Below are 17,460 nucleotides of genomic sequence, written 5' to 3'. Positions count from 1 at the left end.
GGTTCGAAGAATAAAAGCACCCAGTGAGCAGCAAAAGCCTTCACCACAGCAACAGGAAGATGCAGTTGATTACAAACGAATGGAACAGTGCCTGTACCGGCACAGGAGGAACTGGGAGAGGAGCGTCGAGCCGGAACCTTTTGACATGGTTTCCGAGGTTCGCAAAACCGAATCATCCCAGTTCGGGCCCTGGACATATCATTGGAACCCGAACCCTTACGAAGAATACATACGGCCGGATCCTTTTGACCCTCGTCACATCTGTGCAGAGTCCGAAGACGACCCAAAGATACCTGATGAATATGACCGTACTATTGATTATGGGCAAAGGCGCGACAGACTACGGAAACACTTCGAATGGGAGATGGACCGCCTTTACCTAGTCGAGGAGACTGAAAGCCGTCGGCAAGCCAGAAGGGAAAGAGAACAAGCGCAACGTCAGAAGGATATCAACCAACCCGTACAGAACTCGGAGCGGGACGAGCAAAAGAAATATGCTTCAGATACGACGGCTACGGACGTGGCACCTCGCAAAGCGGTTGCTTGCGAGTGTAATATTAACCGGCTTGAATGGTCCCACTTCAAGCGTTCGACTAGGCTGCTGGCAAAGGATGAATGTGTCATCGACGTTCTAGTCGGAGACCCGGTCCTGGATAACGAAATTCCCGGCTTTCAGAGGTGGTTTGGGTACACAGGCCCCGGTGTGCGTAAAGTGGCTAAATCCCAGGATACCAATGCCTTTGACGCAATGGCGCCTGGGCAAGCACCTCTGCCTGAGAGGATCCGCATCTACTCGTTGATCATCATCACCATTCTGTCCAAAATATTGGGATCAGACGGAAGTTCACTCGTGGCGGGGGCGCCGATCGTCTTTATCAGGCCTTTCAAAGCTCTCATTTACTGTGAGCGAGCCTTGCGCGATTGGCACATGGCACTACAGAGGAAGTTCGACTCAGCGGCCAAAATCGAAGTGTCCACTGGTGCGGAAAACATCGAGCGTAATGCAACAAAAGAGGAAGATGCTTCTCGGTTAGCCGGAGATGCTCAGGATCGACTTCCCGCAAAAGAGTCGCCTGGCACAACAGGACCATCGACAGGCAGCGAAGCCACTATGACTAAAGAAGGCCCCGATCACGATCATGAAAAGGACCAGAGTTATAATACCATGCGTGTGAATGAATACGAAAAGGAAAAGGTGAATGACGACGAAAAGAAAGAAGATGAGGACCCCGACGACATAACAAAATCACCAATCGCTCTACAGCACCTGAGTTGTCTTCTGAGTCTTATGGACTCCGATATATCACCCAAGCAGAGACATATAGCCGCGCCCAACTATCGGAAAGTCTTCTTCTCTGATCTGTGGCACATCTTCCGGCCCGGGGTGGAGGTGATTGGCCATGATGGCAAGCAGGCCTATCGGGTGATCAAAGCGATGAGTGCTAAGCATCGAGTGGTCCCAACCTGGAGGCAACGATGGCATGACATCGACAAGAAGGAAAAGCCACCGTTCAGTGTCATTTGCGTCTACATCGACTTCGACGGGAAGTCGCTTGGCCCTGTGACTCAAGTGTTCGACTTGAAGCGGTTTGAAGGCGAGAGGGAGCTAACATCATTAGAGATATACCCTCTTCGCTGTCACCCACTTCGAAAGTCGGACTTTACAGAGAATGAATGGAAGGAGGTGGACTCTCTCCCCTCTCACGACAAGTATCGGCGGAAACTCATACGTCGGGGCGCAAAGTTCCTGGAAGTTGCTGGAGTAAAGCATATGTACTATGCTGGCCCAACATTGGTCGTTCGGGATGAGGTGGAAAGCCCGGTTGTTATCGACTTTGAAACAGCCTTCTCGGTGGAAGACAGAGAACGGCAACAATGGCAGCCTCGTTTGGAAATGCTGATTGGGGAATCTTCTTCGGAGATCGAAGATAAACAGCCGGGATGTACAGGGGTTTGCTGTGAGAATGAAAGCGTGCATGACGATATCTACGTGGACGAGAAGCAGCGGACCGAATACATAGATAGTCTCCTACCCAAGGGGAATGTCATGGACGAGCCCCCGTCGGTTGCCATCATTCCTCGACTATTGGGAGAGGTAAACACCGGTATTGATGGAGCTCCTGTGATCTCCGATGATGAGTTGTTGATCATGTCATACCGTGTATTTGGCTTTGTGCTGCGCAGCCGCAAATGGGGTAGGTCGTCCGACAATATCTTACTGTACAATGTTGACATGTCTCGACCGCAGCAAATTTGGACCTAGCCTATCTGACTGACATCCATCCACTGCAAAACTCCCCTTCATTGACTGGAGACCCTAAACAGGGGGACTACAAGAAGGCAGAGCCCGTGACAGCCTTTGACCAGCTTGTTCTTGAGGAAGGGCACAAACCGATGATCGTATCGCTTATAGCACAGCACTTCCGAGACAAAAAATTGGCATCGGATGAAGGAGAGCAATTTGACATCGTCAAAGGAAAAGGTACTTTTCTCTATCTGGCTTGATAAACTTTTGAGAAAGCTATTAGACTAAGACGAACTCCAGGAAAGGGATTGATTCTACTTCTCCACGGGGCCCCTGGAGTGGGCAAAACATCCACTGCTGGTATGTGCTATCAGGCGGTACTTGAAGCGGAAGTATGCTAACAGATCCATGCGAACAGAGGGAGTAGCCGAGCTGTTCAAAAAGCCACTGTTTCAGATTACATGTGGTAGGTCTCCGTTCATATAGATTTGCCGCGTACACTGAGAGAAGGTCCTACTAACGGTATATAGGTGACCTTGGCACTACTGCAACGGAGGTCGAAAAGGCCCTGGAAACAAATTTTGCTCTAGCCAATAGATGGGATTGCATTCTTCTCCTCGATGAAGCGGATGTGTTCCTTGCGGAGCGGACTAAGGAAGACTTCAAACGAAACGGACTCGTCGCCGGTGGGTTAACAATGAAATGAATCCAACATCCGGAAGAGAGGCTAACTAACCTGTGACTAGTCTTCCTTCGCGTCATGGAATACTACGCAGGTATTCTTTTTCTAACAACAAACCGCGTTGGGGATTTTGACGAGGCTTTTGCCTCACGCATCCACATCAGTTTGTACTACCCGGATTTAAACCATGACAAGACAGTCGAGGTGTTCAAGATCAACATGGACATGATAGAGGAGCGCTTTAACAGAAGAGGGAGAAAAATTGACATCGACAAAGTTGGAATTGGAAACTTCGCAGGCCAGCACTTCCTTGAATACCCACATGCCCGCTGGAATGGCAGACAGGTCCGGAACGCCTGTCAGACAGCTCTGGCCTTGGCTGAGTTCGAAGCCCAGGGAAATAGTCACGAGGCTATCCTGAATCCTGATGCTATCGTGAAACTCAGCGTCGACCACTTCAGGATTGTTCGAAATGCTTACCTTGAGTTTACAAAGTACATCAACGATCTTTATGGTACGAACGCTGCGCGTCGCGCAAAAGAAGCCCGCCGACGAGCAATTTGGATGAGCGACGACGACACCGACATGGGAGGCAGTGCAGCCGACAGAAGAAGGGCATTCTTCATGGCGTCGCAAGGCCAGAAGCCGACGGCTTTACATCAGCCCCAAGCACAGGTTAACATGCATCAGCAATATCCCGAATATGTGAACGTTGCTGTCCCACAGCCATCGTACCCCGATCGGAGCCAAGTTCCAACACCGCTCTTCTATAGCGTTCAGAACCGGGGTAGCCCTAATATACCGGCTGCGGGTGCACCTGGCTCTCACTTCCAGATGTCTACAGAGGAACGGAATCAGATGCTACCGCACCGGCAGCCTGCTGGACAGTCGGTACAGCAACCACCACAACCGTTCGATCCTGGGTTAAACCAGAGCATGCAAGGTTTATATACAGCGGGTGGCCAGCAGAGCATGGGGCAAATGCAGACGCCCAGCATATCACCTGGCATTTCGGGTAGCTACGCTTCAGTCAACACTGTCCCTAGGCAGCAATGGACCAGAAACACAGGGAGTAACGACTCATAAGCGTTTCAACAACTCTCTTTCTCAGGTTCTGCTCTTAAACTTGTCAGGATCTAGATAACCTGGGTATAAATCCTGCAGCAGTGGATGTAAAGTCTTGGTTGAATTAGATCAAGAAAAGAATTATCAGACTTTATCACAGCATATAATAAACTTGCAAACTCCGAGAGAATCCCCCCCAAAAAGCTCTATCTTATTGCAATTATCAGGAAATAGAAGGGACGATATAGAAAGACTGTCTTCGGCGTTCCACTGTAATGAGAGGATCGATAAGATTAGATTGTCGGTCACGTTCGGCACCCGCGGACTCCGACCGCCGATCAACAACCTTGTGTTTAACGCATCATCTCGCATAACTTCCCCATCGGATATTATCAATCAATCACACGAAACAGATCCGGTCCTCCATTCCAATCAGACCTGTCAAGTCGGTCATTATTCCCAAATCCGGGATTTACGGGCCATGTCCTCCCCGGACATGGAGGCCGAGGGCCCCGAGACTGACAGTCGCGAGTCGCTTAACAGACGCGCGGTATGTACTCCACCGTTATGGCGCTCTAATTTCATGTTGGATTCGACGAAGGGATAAACTGACTGGATGTAGTGTGATCAATGTCGTTTAAGAAAAGTATGCGCCCTTGTGCAAACTACTACACTAGTTTGAGATGCAGGCTGGGACTCGTCTGACGTGGTCATTGTACTATCTAGATACGCTGCGACAAGCGCTCTCCCTGCTCCAACTGTCGCAGCTCAAACATTGTCTGTCGCTCCACTGGTGCGGGTCGAAAACCTCACGAGCAGCGTCAGCGGGTGCTCATCTCCAGTCAATAGTATACCCCCCTGCCCAGACGTGCGTTCATGCCCAGTAAACCCTCCTAACGAATCAACAGTGAACGCAAGATCGATCTGATCGAGAAGCGTCTGGGAAACATCGAGCAAATCCTCCACGAGCTCAAAGCCGGCGCAAGCACAACGACCACGGAGCCGTGTTTCCAACCGACGCCGACATCGAACCAGATGAGTCCGTCTGCAGCGGGCCCGGTCTCCAACGCCACGACCACGCTCAGACAGCATGAGATGGTCCCTGCCTTCGAGGGCAATTCATCTTTGTCAGCCCATTCGGCCTATGCAAGCGAGTTCCTCGAGTCGGCTGTCTCTCGTAGCGCCCTCCAGATGTCGACCCCGAAGATTGGAGCGGCTCTCGCGACCCTCAAGAAGATGGTTAATATGCAGGATAACCAGGTCCCGTCGTCGCTCCGCGAAGCTCGCTTCCCCAGTCAGAAAGTCGGGTCGAGTCCTGAGTTGCGCGAGCTCGCTATGCCGCCTAGCCAGGTGGTATTGTCCATACTACGCCGGCTCAAAGGTATCTCCATCTGTCTCTCCCCCTCTTCGTGGGATTGCGCTAATCTGTGAAGAACACCCGTCGTCCACCATAAATGGACTATGCCCATTTGTTTCCTCGGAACGCCTAGTTGAAGCGTGTCGCGAAGTCTACTTTGCCACTGAGGATTACTCCCAGTCTACTTTCATCGTGGTGAACGGATGTCTGTACTATCTGTTTGAGGAGTTTACCTACTATGGCGGGGAGCCCGAGATGATGGATGCCTACAGTAAATACTCCCAGATCTGTCGCACGAATCTGGAGATTGCGCTGGCGCGCATGAGTCTTCTGATGCCTGTGCGGGATGAGTCGATTGAGGCGCTTGCCTTGGGAGTATGTACCCTCTCCCCCTTACCGTGGCGATGCTGACCAATAGGCTATATACGCCATCGAAATTTCGAAACCGTCTTTTGCCTTCACCCTGAGTTCAACTGCGTCTCGTCTGTGCCAGGCTCTGGGTTACCACCGCTCGTCATCTATGGAGCACGATACCAAGAGCATCAAAGAAAAGAAGATTCGTCTCTTCTGGTCGGTGTATTGTCTCGATAAGCCCTTGGCATTACGTCTGGGCCGGGCCTCTACCTTTCAAGATTACGATATCTCCCTGCCATGGACAATTGAGCTGGAAGGCATCGCGGAGCCGTGGGGGCGTGTATACCAGTTGTGGATTAAGTTGGCCCGGATCCAGGGCCAGATATACGAGCAGCTGTATAGTCCCGCCGCGCTGTGTCAAGCGGAGAGTGAGCGAGCGGCACACGCTCGTCACCTGGCTGCTGAAACGCAATGGACAGTTATGGAGCCTTTCGCGGTAAGCTCCCCTCTTGTGTTTTATACGTCAACTAACTAGATAGGAACTGAACGGCAATCTCAACAATGTTTCCGCCATGGACCTGATGTACCTTAAGTCCGACGAGGTTACCCGCCAATCAATCGTGACCTTGATTTACCGAGCCATCCCGCCGCCTGTGGGGTCTCAGGGCACCTTCCTTCAAGAATGCATCGAGACCGCACGGTCCGCTCTCGAATGCCACCACAACTGCATGAGCATGTTGAAGGAGAGCACTGAACACACCAAATGCTCATATCTCCACTGGGCCATCCTCTTCTCCCCGTTCGTCCCGTTTATAGTCCTCTTCTGCCACACCATCGAAGTCTCGTCGCAGACGGACCTCCATCGCCTCGAAGAGTTCGTTACCTCCCTCGAACCACACCGCGGCTCGTCCGAAGCAATCGATAAAATGCACCGTTTGTGCCAGGTGCTCAGCAGCGTCGCCCGACTCTATCTCGAAGCGAAAGCGCAGGCGCGAACGCAGGAGAGCGACGCTATGGCGTCTGTAGGCCAAGAGTTTGACACGTACCTCAGCGCGCTGGGACTGGCTCCTGCGCCGATGGAGGACGGCGAGACGACTGGACCAATGCCGGAGCCTTCGGCTTCTTCCCCACCGGATACAGTGCCGCCGTCGACGCTGGGAAACTGGTATTCGGGGAATCAGCATATGGTGGGTTTGTTGGAAGAGGACCTGTCGCTGTTTGATCCATCGGTTTGGTCGTAATCTCCGAGTCATTGTCTCAGGATCTTGGTCACCTGGCCAGTCAACTGGTGGCTAAAAATGTATATTGAGCCGAGTACCACGACCGAGGCAGATACGGTACCTAGCGACGCAATATGTCTCAGTTAATTGAACATTACTCGTCTGCGGCGACAACACTCCAGGCTCCATCTGCAGGAACACCCCTTGTCGATCCGGCATAAGTCCCACGGCCATCGGGAAGCAACAGAGCCTCGGAAGCAAGCAAACTCGAACTGAGACACATTTCCGTTTGGGAATAGGTAGAGTTGGCCGTCTGTGGGACAAGGACCATGTCGGCCTTGGCGGGTCCGGGGATGAGGGCAGGCTATGCCACACGATCAAGTCAACCTGACCAAGCCCCTCACCAACCGCACGATGCACGCATCGTACCTCCTCGCCACTACTCCCTCCTCCACAGTCTCCTTGAACGCCCCCAACGAAAAAGAACTGGAACCACGATCATCCACATAAACATCAAGATACTTTCTCGCCAGCCACTCCACAAACCCATCCACGTCCCCCAAGCTGCTCATCGCCCCCAAAGACACCCTCACGATTCCCGTCGCGCGCCCACCCACCTCCTGAATGGGCGCCGAACAGCGGTGCCCGGCCTCAAACGCAGCCACCCTATCGTGCATCTTCGTCCACCCCAGATACGACATGCCCCCAGGGTTACAAACCGACCCACTCCGAAAATACACGCCGTCTGCATCTGCCGCGCGCTCCACATCCGCATAGCCATGGACCCTACCCGCCGGATCCACCACAGCCATCGCCACAGTCGGGCCCTGCAGCGCCGGGTCCCCAAACGCAGCGCGCTCAGAGCCGGTATACACGCGCACCAGCTTGCTGCCGTTCGCGTGCCGCAGCTCATCCAACGCGGTATACAGCTGCGAGGCCAGAAACGCACAGTGCGCCGACACGCGCGCCATACCGCCGAGCAGGTCCTCGTGCAGACGCACCGCGTGCCCTACCGCCAGCAGGGAATGGAACGGCAGTGTGCCGTCCTCGAGGGCATCGTGCAGTGTGTCCGTCTTCACAGCGTGCCAGGCGCGCGACGACGATGACCCCGGACTCGAGTTCGCCACCATGTCCACCGTGCCGCCGCCGAAGTAGCGCGCCTGCGAGACTAGCAGGTGCGCAGAGGCCTTGCGCACGATAAGACACCCCACGTCTGGCAGGCCGAAGATCTTGTACAGCGACACGGCAGTGAAGTCCGGCGCGGCGTCCACGTCCGACAACGACAGTGGACTCGTCGAAGCCAGCGCTGCAGCGTCCCACAGCGTGTAGGCTGTTCTGTGCGCGCTATTGCCCCTAATATGCGCTGGCCTGCACAAATACCGTCAGCAACGTCATATATTCCAGCACAGTCAATCTCAAGAAAGCATACCAAGACCTCGGCAACCGCCTCCCCGTCATATTACTCTGCCCCGGATACCCCAACAGCGTAACCATCTCTTCCCTCCTCGGCATCCCCAACCTCGCCTGCCAAGACCAGGCCGACCCGCCACGACGAATCCACCTCTCCACAGCGGCATCATCCTCAAGACAGACACTCTCCGCCGCCATCTGCCTCACTCCCACAAGGCTGGTATGCGCATCCTGGTGATACACATAGCGGAAACCGCGGCCACCGCCCCCCTGCGCCAGACACTCGCCCACGAGCTTCACAGCCGCGGTAGCATTCGCCGTGAAGACGAGGTCGAAGTGCAGCGGGCTGGCACCGAAGAAGCGCAGGAGCTGCGTGCGCGCGTCGGCTACGCGCGCGCTGGACGCCCGCGACGGCGTGCTCTCTGAGTGCGGGTTGCCGTAGATGGCGGATTGGAGGTCTGTCGTGTAGGCGTTGACTAGCGAGCGGGGATAGAGGGTTGCGCCGGCGTGGTCGAGGTAGATTATACGTCTATCATTGTTGTTTCTGGTGGTCAGAGAAGGATACTCGACAGGACGGATGGTGTCGACAGCTTCGTTGTACGCTGTGGCCATTTTGCATTCATGTATGGATGTCTGGATTGGAGTTTTGAACTGGACTTGTCGACGTGTATTTATACCTTATACCTGCCTACCTACCTACCCATCAATCTTTATGCAATTTCGGAGCGTGATTTGATATCATGTCTTGGAGATTGCACTACCGGCGTGATGGGATAGGACTAGCAGGACAGGGATGACAGCCTTGCATTATCACACTGACATTCACATTGAATTTATCATTTTCATTGTCGTTCTTTCTATCTTTGTCTTTGTTTCTTTCTTCATCCTCTAGTCATTTTCATCGTCATCCCCATTGTCACGCTTATTCCCATCCATCCCATCCCATCCCATCCTCATCCTCATCCTTAGCTCCAATACGGATCAAATAATAGTACTAACCCAGCAATCATAGTCATAATCACAGTCAGTATCCCAATTAACAACCAATAAATAGCAATAAAATACGCAATAATATAAACCAATGAATCGACAAAGAAATAAGCAATATTCCACCGCCGCCCTCCGACCCCCCTCCCCCCAGCCCCAATCCCAGACCCGATCCAAACCAGGCAAGACATGTCTCTCCCGTCAATATCCGAGTAGATCTCCATCGTCTCACGAGAGTGTCATGGAGGCAGCGCCAGACTCGCACGACACTGACAAGATAAGAAGGGAGGGAAGCAGGAACGATCATCCTAGATGGGATCTGATCTGATCTGTCTGGGATCTACCGCGTGGAGTGGACTGGGATTAGTAGGTAGGTAGGTAGCTTAGGTAGCTTAGGTTAGCTGAGCTCAGATGGGATCAGATCATACAAGGTCAGCTCTACTCTTTCTTCGGATCATATCAGCTGTATCCGCGCAAGCGAATGACACGCTGTTAATGCAGGTTCGTCTAGGGCAGGGATTGGAAGGGAGGGAGGGAGGGTTCCAGGATGGGCTGATATTCCAGGATAGGGCTTGTTGGGTGCTTTTTATAGTATATTATAGATATGGTATACGAGGTCTTACTATAGCATTATTCTATTCTTCTCTCTTTATTGTTTTAGGCGGAGGGTTACTGTATTAATTGTTGCATACTGTGTGTATGGATTGGGTGTGAACAGAGAGATTCATGGTACAATGGCGTAGATATAATGCTATAGTATTCTCTATAAACCTCCTATCGACATAGTACATACCCATTATCTATATGACTATCCATCCAACTAGATATACACAATATCCACCAAACTACCCTAAACCCCCCCCCCCCCCCCCCCCAAGAGACCTAGAAGATAGCACAGTCTAAAACAATCAATACTCAACTGCAACCCACAAACGCCCCTCGCCCCTCGCCCCTCGCCCCCACGAGCCACCCAGCTCTATGCAATCCAATCCGAAGGTAGCATCCCACCTAGGCTAACAAAGTATGATGATCCCATAGTATATAAAAATAGCACACAGAAACAAAAGCAAGTCAACAGCATAGCACGGAATCGGTACACCCAGTGCAGTGCGGTGTGATGCGTCTGTCGTGGCTGTGTGACTGTCTATCTATTATACAGCATAGCTAGCTAGTTAGCTCGTGAGCTAGTTAGCTGGCTGGCTAGTGGCTTTTTAGGTATTGGTCATTGGTGATGCGATCTGCATGGGAATGGATGTTAATGAGACTATGGATTACTTGTAGTGATATAGTTGAGATGGCGTAGTTACTTTTTCTGAACGAGTCGTTCGTGGTTGGGGTACAGTAAATTAGGGCTTGGATATTGTATGTATGATGTGCTGTGCCCTAACTACTACTACTACTACTACCTACATACCTACCTACCTACCTACCTCACTATATACTCCTCCTCAATCACCTCCCACCCACAAATCCAGAATTTTCGTCAACTAACTCTGCAACCAGATGAAAAATCAAATCTGACGTGATATAAACCCCCCCACCACAGCCACAATTCCAATCCTAACAGTCCCAAACAACACCAACATATGCAGGGATAGCAAGCCCTGATGGCGAGCGTTTAGTCCCCAGTTGGGTAGGGTCCGAGACGCCACGCGCTGGGCGCGGTGTATAGCGTGGTGATTTGTTTGCTTTTATTTACTTTTTTACTTCTTTTCTTTCACTGATGGTGGGGATGGATGGGTTTGCTACTTTCTTTGTTCGGATGGACTGACTACTTTACTTTATGAGGGGTGGATTCGTATTCATGTATATACAATATCATAAATAGATACATAGTATTATCATGTATGTACCCAATATAAACCAGGGAGAAAAAATCATCTCGTCCCAACAGACGAAACAACATCCACATCAACAGTCTTCGTAATCCCCTGCGCCAACCCCTGCCTCTCCCTCTCGCCATCGCCCCTCACCGCCGACCGCATCTTCGGCTCCTCCGGCATAAGGATATAGTGGTCCGAGCTGTGGTCCATGTCCATGATGCTGCTCATGCGCGTCCGGCTGCGGTCCGTGCGACTCGAAGGGTTCTTGAACTTGCTGAGCTGGTACGTCGAGCTCTGCGTGGCGCGGCGGCTGGAGTATTCGGCCTTGGCTTTGTGTGCGAGCGCAGACATGGCGGGGAGGCAGGCGCAGATGACGCCGATGGCGATTTCGGCGTTGCTTTGTATTGTTATTTGTGGTGAGTTTCTTGTACTGTACTATCCTGGATATACGGTATGGGAGGAGATGGGGCACAGAAGAAGCTGGAGACTTACCCGAACATATTCACCCGCATAAAGGCAATAGTCGCATCCTTGGACTGCCCCGTCAGCAAAATCAGAATCAGTCGGATGATGCTGGAAGCGCAGGCAAGTCCGCCCGCTCCGAGGATGACCATGACACGCATCTTCTTCTTCAAAGGCAGTTGCAGGCGCACGGTGAGTGGCAACGGGACTAGCAACACAATAAAATCGCTGACTACGCTGACAACTGCGTCTGCTAGGATGATGGATGACTGGTCCAGGCATGACCCCGGCAGATCTGGCACCCAGAACTTGGCGATCGGGTCGCAGATGCGGATCTTCACGATGACGGCCGGGATGTAGTATGCCAGCATCAGAGCTAGGAAGAAGTAGATGAAGATGACGGATTTGCGGAACGGGCTGAATACGCGGGTCATGATCCAGAGCAGGGAGAGCTTGGTGAGGTAGGCCGTTGGGCCGTAGAGGACCATTGTTACGTATACGGTCTGGATTTGTGTGAGTGACGCTCGTGGGTCCGAGGGTTCCTGGATGGCTTACTTTTTGGAATGGGATGTGGTGTGCTTCTGGGACGTCATTCCAGTGTACTCCGCCTCCAAAGTGACTCACTGATGATGCCGTTAGTGACAAGTGCGACAAGACAAGACGAGTGCGTACTTATGAGTGCGACGACAGAGTAGCTCACCCCAAGGAACTATACACAGTGAGAACACGTCAACGCAGAAACGGTGGCCTTCATACCCAAGCGCCGAAGCATATCCCTGGAATCGTCAGCTCCCGTGACCTTCGCTCTGCTGTATAGGGCTCAACGAGACTCACAGTCCTCCTTGGTAAACCCATTCAAGATGAACATCCGGGTATATACCCGCAAAGCAAAGAACATAGTCATCCCCCCAATGCACAGCGACTGCGTCGCATAGTTCCAATTCTGCATCGACCGGTCCGGCGACGCCATATCTCGTCCGCTTAATTCGACAGCGGCCATCGTGGTTACCGACTCGTTGGAAGCACTGGAACCGTCTAGTGCTTGACTGCGTGTGCATCAGGGTCCAGTATAGGGTTAATAAACCATGAACGATGGTGGTGATCAGATGGAGGAACTTGATAGCTCGACAGGTAAAATTCGTATCAATCGATCGCCAGGCGCATTGTTCGCGCGATGGGAGAGACTGTATGTTGCAGGTTTTAACATGAGTACCAGGGAATACAGAAGTAAACGCTAACCCCCATTCGTAAGGAATTAGTCGTGCTGGGTGCACTAACTCCAGGGGAAAGCAAGCATTAAGATAGAGAATAAGCCGTGCAGAGTCTTGATCTTCTCGCTGAGCACACCCGTTCCGGTCCGCCGGCGGATACTATTGGCAAGACTGTTGCTGCCAAGCGGTACGTCGTTGATACAGAAAAATTTGGAAATTCGTTCGTCCTTGAGCCTGATCCTATTGGCTCCGATGGATATTGTGAGCCCGGCCATCATCTAAGAATCGGCGCCTTGACTGGGTGCATCCAGGCTCCCAGAATACTGGATCGCCATATGGGTGGAGCCCACCATACGGTGCTACTCGCAATTTGATACAATGTCCTTCAATTCCATACGGTGGGCCCTGTCAAATATTCTCAGCGAGCCATTGTCCCGTATCATAAATCATCAGGGGGTTCCTGAAGACGATCCAAACCCTTCACAGCTCCAATGGAAGCCAATGGGATGGCGGGTTGCACCGCCATGCAGAAGTACGAAGCAGTGGATATCTGTGAAATCACGATATGACGGGTCAGAAGGAGGACGGACGAAAAACCTCAGGAACACAATGATGGGATGCCCCACATAACGCTCACCAGTCGCACATCGTATCACACCATAACCATATAATTCCGCGACCATCTGTCATTGCTCCCCACCAGCCATATGACCAGGGTGGCTCTTTCCTTGTCGGGTTGAATTGTTAACGACCGCAAAGGCAAACCCGATTTCTGCCACCGTTTCTCGACCCGGGTACTCAGGCCGAAAATGGACCCGATACATGATCGACGGTGAAACGGCCAATAACTGAGCGTGCGGATTGAATAACGCTTTGACTTCGGGCTCAAAAAGCCAATTCTTCCATCGGGGTGGTCATTGCCTCGATAGTGACTATCACAATTTGGCCATCGACAGACGATTGACAAAGGTACGACGATGCACCGAGTTCCAGACACGAAGGCTCAGCCAATATGGTTTGACCATGGGGTCAATCTAAGGCGCTGGATGGGGGTTAGCGGTCATCGGACTGTCACTGCGAGTCCCAGACGTGGGCCGATTTGCGGGTGGCACCGCCCCGGCTTGATTAGCTTCTCGCAGGCCCCACTGCCCGATTGGTGAGGTTTTAGGTAGACAATGTCCCTGTAAGAAGGTGGGATTGTTCCCACATAGCGATGCTACTGTTCTTTCTGACAGCTGGGTTAAAGAGGTTGCCAACGAAGCCATACGAGATTGCCAATTTTCATAATTTCGGTGGGAGACATTATCCTTACATGATTAGGCCTTTCGATCGATCGTGCGACCAACGCGGCAACCGTGCGGCACGTTTTTCTTCTTCCAAAGCTCAAAGCGCTATTTCAAGACTACTTCGAGACCCCTGTCCGCAGTCAAGCTCCACTGGAGCTCCGAATGACATGGTTTCAGATATGGTGCTAGAAGACAAACGATCGTCGACTGATCCAAAATTCATAACGCGGACGGCAGATGGGTCTACTCACGGGTCGCAGGGTTAGTGTTCCGATGCAAACGCACCCCGTATAGCAAGCATCATTTGGCCGAGGCTTTCTGTCAGAGAATTGGCTGACCAGCAAACCATAGAAATTTGACACGTCCCCCATCGGCCTCATGCATCGGAAGATACCCCGCGAATAGGAGGGGCAAAAGATTAAAAATAAACCTCCATCTTTCTGTGTCTCCAACAGTACGCACTGGGTCAATGTGCTTGATGTTATAGCTCATTTAGACAATGTGATGAATTGAGGGGGTAGCTAATCCTAGTCATGGCGCATCGGCAGTCTCTATCTGCAACAGGGATTGATATGATACCGGGTAGGGGATGTGACCGAGTATTGGACTCACTCCCAACTATGGGTCTAGAAGACTGCCATGATGTTCGGAGGGGATGACACCCCCCCAGGCATGTTCAGGGGAATAGACGCAACGAAGAAGCTCCAGCGCTGATGCTCCTGGCACATACGAGCCAACGCTTCGAGGTCAAACAGCTCGCCTAATGGAGGAATTGATCAGTCACATCGGCCTTTAAGTGCGAAACTCCGTTCGCCAACGGCCGGGTCGACTCACCAATTGGCATCCCCCATCCTGCCAGAACATACTCATGCAGGAAAACATCCGCTTGAGGTGGGTAAACCTGCGGATAGCATCCCTGTCAGTCTAACGGTCGATGTTGCATCTTGAATTCAACGGCCGTCTCACCTCCCAGCTAATGGAGTCGCTCGCAATGGCGGCAAATCCGGTGTCCCACAGCCACCGAAGCATGTCAGTGGTCCCTTCCACCCCTGCATGTAAGGGACTTGGGTTATTGGAGTACTCCTGTTTCTGAGCATCGGTCATGACCGTGTCCCACTCCTTGGTAACCCCGACCCGAACAAACAGAATATCCCCTTTCTGGAAGGTGATATTGCATTCTCGCGCTATTTCCACGATATCGGCGAGCCGAACCTGATGGGTCGAGAAGGTACTATACTTGATCCCCCTTTTCTCGGCCCATGCGGCATAGTCGATCAACACCCCCCGACCTATCATGGTCACTTGAGACGCTGGACGAATGGAGGTTACCAACTGGGGAAGAGGATCATACCTGCAATGCCTTCCCGTGCCCAATGCTGCAGACCGATCCGGTCATTCTTCCGGTCGGTAATCTCTTCGCTCGTGGTGCCACCGTAGAAGACTCGCTGCGTCTGGCCGGGAACCGTTTGGGAGAAGTGTCGCAGTCCGTCCCACTGGCTACTTTGCTCTGGAACACATCAGCCCAGGGGCACCAAGGCCCACGCGGTCCAAGGAGACGAAACGTACGAGGATTCATGGTGAAGATGTCATCGAAGGCCACCCCGTCCAGGAGCGGGATGATCTGATGCTGGCATGGCTGGCGGTTCAGATTAGGATAGTCGAGCTTCGTCATGTCCCATCCCATGGTTACGCGCCGCCCGGTTCTAATTTCGACGGCCGCCGCTTTGGCGACTACATCTGGGGTCAGAATAGCTAGCTTTCCCAAACCTTCTTCGTAACTGCCCGGTTTCCCAACCCAGACCTGTCGGGGGTTGGGGAGCTGATCGAAGGGGATATCAAAAGGGGAAGGAGTTGCCATTGTTGATGTATAGAGAAGGGGTCGATCAATGCGAGGCGATCACGTCAATATCCCACAACGGCGGTAATGGAGACGGCAGCAGTGGAAGAAGAATTCCGGAATGTAAGCTCTATGCATGGGTATCTGCGTGGCATAACGGCGCAACGGCGTCATGTGCTTTAAATCACCGCTTGCTTACTCACCCATGGGGAAAGCTTTGGCTCGTTGGTGTCCCATTCCCCCCAGTGGATCCATCTCCCGACGACTCGACTGACGAGTGGAATGGGATAGAAGGAGGGGTAATGGCGGCTGTCAAAGCAGAGTAATTGATCACCCCGGCTTGTGGAACTGGGTGGTGGATATCCAGGACCAATTGGGAAGAAGCCATTGTAGGGCACCGACGGGGGGTCGGACTCTCTGTAGATTGTAGATACTGGACACACAATCGACACAATATTCGCTATCCAGATGGGTTAATCCTCCGACCCGATACTCGGACTATTCATGAGTATCATTGCACTAATTGTCATGGTGTCAATTCGGGTTCAAACGTAGACATTCCGAAGACCATGTCGATCGCTGTATGTTGTGGCACACGTCCGTTGAGAGACCGACACACGGGACCAAATCACAAGTGTATGCGACCTTTGAAGTTAGCACAGGGATAGTAACCATCAGACGGCAGAGCGAGGCTGAGGAAGTGGGGCAGAGAGGAGTTGGTGGAAAGTGGAATGGGAAGCAGAGGTGAAGATGAGTGGGTGTGTTCTTCACATTGGTGGAGTCCAGCTAAAAGGAGAAGGAACCTCAGGCAGCTAACAGATGCCCCACTCCGAACGGGGCCGTTGAGATTCTATAGTCCAGCAGAATCTTCATGAGACATTGGATAGTATGTCGTATTCAAGAGATACTAGAGTCATGTTCCATCTATGAATGGGACCAATCTATTACATACTGTCCGTCGGATTGCAATACTACCTGTCCATCTACTACACTAAGTGAGTATCATGTAGTACCTCAGGCATGATCAGATATGGTACTTTGTGCCTGACGAAGAAGGCCGTGTGTTTTCTTCCCAAAGTAGACTAGCGTGCATGGATTCCATCTACTCTAGTCTCCTTCATCCTCTCTCTCTCTCTTCTACTCTTCTTTCCGTCTTCTACTTAGTCTCGTCTCGACTTAGTCTCAAACCATGCCACTCAACCATCCAATAGTGCCAGTGGACTCCTTTCCCCTTCTTATCATGGCGGAAAAAAACACTGTAACTGTCCACTTTTCTCCCCGGTTGGTTGAAGATCTCTTGGAGTGGGACCTGTCGTCCTCCCCCAGTCCACTCTCACCAATGATCTTCCCATGCTAGTCCATCTCATCCTATCATGGACTGGCACGATCCAGTCAACCTGGTCCTCGGTTGAAGGGGAGGGCCAGAATGGTGGTCTGGAAGCTAGCTTCCTCTCTCCTTACTGCGTCATTCGCACCACGGTGTGGACTGGACGCATTCCCCAAACGAACGGGTTCGCATCG

At 52.1% G+C, this 17,460-nt stretch overlaps 5 protein-coding genes across 5 annotated transcripts; 2 read left to right on the top strand and 3 right to left on the bottom strand.

Moving 5' to 3' along the window:
- Window positions 1-40: 40 nt before the first annotated feature.
- On the top strand, window positions 41-4,138 carry P168DRAFT_254563 (uncharacterized protein). Its single transcript, XM_024834415.1, has 9 exons — window positions 41-437; window positions 504-972; window positions 1,156-1,456; window positions 1,499-2,195; window positions 2,249-2,482; window positions 2,546-2,605; window positions 2,664-2,711; window positions 2,776-2,931; window positions 2,992-4,138. The coding sequence occupies exons 1-9, from the start codon at window positions 80-82 to the stop codon at window positions 4,011-4,013; spliced, it is 3,345 nt and encodes a 1,114-aa protein (XP_024692422.1). The 5' UTR covers window positions 41-79; the 3' UTR covers window positions 4,014-4,138.
- A 350-nt stretch (window positions 4,139-4,488) lies between these two features.
- P168DRAFT_345056 (putative C6 transcription factor) lies at window positions 4,489-7,104 on the top strand (the record flags this gene model as incomplete). Its single annotated transcript, XM_024841855.1, has 7 exons — window positions 4,489-4,542; window positions 4,615-4,638; window positions 4,719-4,840; window positions 4,901-5,373; window positions 5,426-5,724; window positions 5,768-6,199; window positions 6,243-7,104. 7 exons carry the CDS (start codon window positions 4,489-4,491, stop codon window positions 6,942-6,944), a joined length of 2,106 nt encoding a protein of 701 aa, XP_024692421.1. The 3' UTR covers window positions 6,945-7,104.
- Window positions 7,105-7,300: 196 nt separating this feature from the next.
- Window positions 7,301-9,145, bottom strand: P168DRAFT_270395 (PLP-dependent transferase; the record flags this gene model as incomplete). The annotated part of the gene is made up of 3 exons (XM_024835208.1): window positions 8,458-9,145; window positions 8,353-8,424; window positions 7,301-8,291 (listed from the first exon to the last, which is right to left on the bottom strand). The coding sequence occupies exons 1-3, from the start codon at window positions 8,943-8,945 to the stop codon at window positions 7,301-7,303; spliced, it is 1,551 nt and encodes a 516-aa protein (XP_024692420.1). The 5' UTR covers window positions 8,946-9,145.
- Window positions 9,146-11,180: 2,035 nt separating this feature from the next.
- Window positions 11,181-12,657, bottom strand: P168DRAFT_311363 (putative integral membrane protein). Its single transcript, XM_024839490.1, has 6 exons — window positions 12,440-12,657; window positions 12,362-12,381; window positions 12,278-12,314; window positions 12,161-12,228; window positions 11,636-12,108; window positions 11,181-11,540 (listed from the first exon to the last, which is right to left on the bottom strand). Exons 1-6 carry the CDS (start codon window positions 12,603-12,605, stop codon window positions 11,198-11,200), a joined length of 1,107 nt encoding a protein of 368 aa, XP_024692419.1. The 5' UTR covers window positions 12,606-12,657; the 3' UTR covers window positions 11,181-11,197.
- Window positions 12,658-14,452: 1,795 nt separating this feature from the next.
- On the bottom strand, window positions 14,453-16,215 carry P168DRAFT_290944 (uncharacterized protein). Its single transcript, XM_024837323.1, has 5 exons — window positions 15,669-16,215; window positions 15,454-15,609; window positions 15,069-15,391; window positions 14,937-15,003; window positions 14,453-14,862 (listed from the first exon to the last, which is right to left on the bottom strand). Exons 1-5 carry the CDS (start codon window positions 15,784-15,786, stop codon window positions 14,729-14,731), a joined length of 798 nt encoding a protein of 265 aa, XP_024692418.1. The 5' UTR covers window positions 15,787-16,215; the 3' UTR covers window positions 14,453-14,728.
- Between the last annotated feature and the right edge of the window lie 1,245 nt (window positions 16,216-17,460).

This window comes from Aspergillus campestris (genome assembly GCF_002847485.1).
Source record: "Aspergillus campestris IBT 28561 chromosome Unknown P168scaffold_7, whole genome shotgun sequence".
NCBI classification, from domain to species: Eukaryota; Fungi; Ascomycota; class Eurotiomycetes; order Eurotiales; family Aspergillaceae; genus Aspergillus; species Aspergillus campestris.
Note: the sequence above shows the minus strand (reverse complement) of the source record. Positions and strands in the feature narration are given on the sequence as shown.

Excerpts from the sequence above, each read along its gene's own strand:
- P168DRAFT_290944 (XM_024837323.1), bottom strand. The coding sequence starts at position 15,786 with ATGGGATGGGACATGACGAAGCTCGACTATCCTAATCTGAACCGCCAG. Across the intron at positions 15,392-15,453 it reads GGCACGGGAAGGCATTGCAG|GTCGGGGGGTGTTGATCGAC; the intron begins GTATGATCCTCT and ends TGACCATGATAG. Across the intron at positions 14,863-14,936 it reads AGGATGGGGGATGCCAATTG|GCGAGCTGTTTGACCTCGAA; the intron begins GTGAGTCGACCC and ends TTCCTCCATTAG.
- P168DRAFT_254563 (XM_024834415.1), top strand. The coding sequence starts at position 80 with ATGGAACAGTGCCTGTACCGGCACAGGAGGAACTGGGAGAGGAGCGTC. Across the intron at positions 1,457-1,498 it reads TGAGTGCTAAGCATCGAGTG|GAAAAGCCACCGTTCAGTGT; the intron begins GTCCCAACCTGG and ends ATCGACAAGAAG. Across the intron at positions 2,483-2,545 it reads TGACATCGTCAAAGGAAAAG|GAAAGGGATTGATTCTACTT; the intron begins GTACTTTTCTCT and ends GACGAACTCCAG.
- P168DRAFT_311363 (XM_024839490.1), bottom strand. The coding sequence starts at position 12,605 with ATGGCCGCTGTCGAATTAAGCGGACGAGATATGGCGTCGCCGGACCGG. Across the intron at positions 12,315-12,361 it reads GGATATGCTTCGGCGCTTGG|TTCCTTGGGGTGAGCTACTC; the intron begins GTATGAAGGCCA and ends CACTGTGTATAG. Across the intron at positions 11,541-11,635 it reads ATGCGGGTGAATATGTTCGG|CAACGCCGAAATCGCCATCG; the intron begins GTAAGTCTCCAG and ends AACAATACAAAG.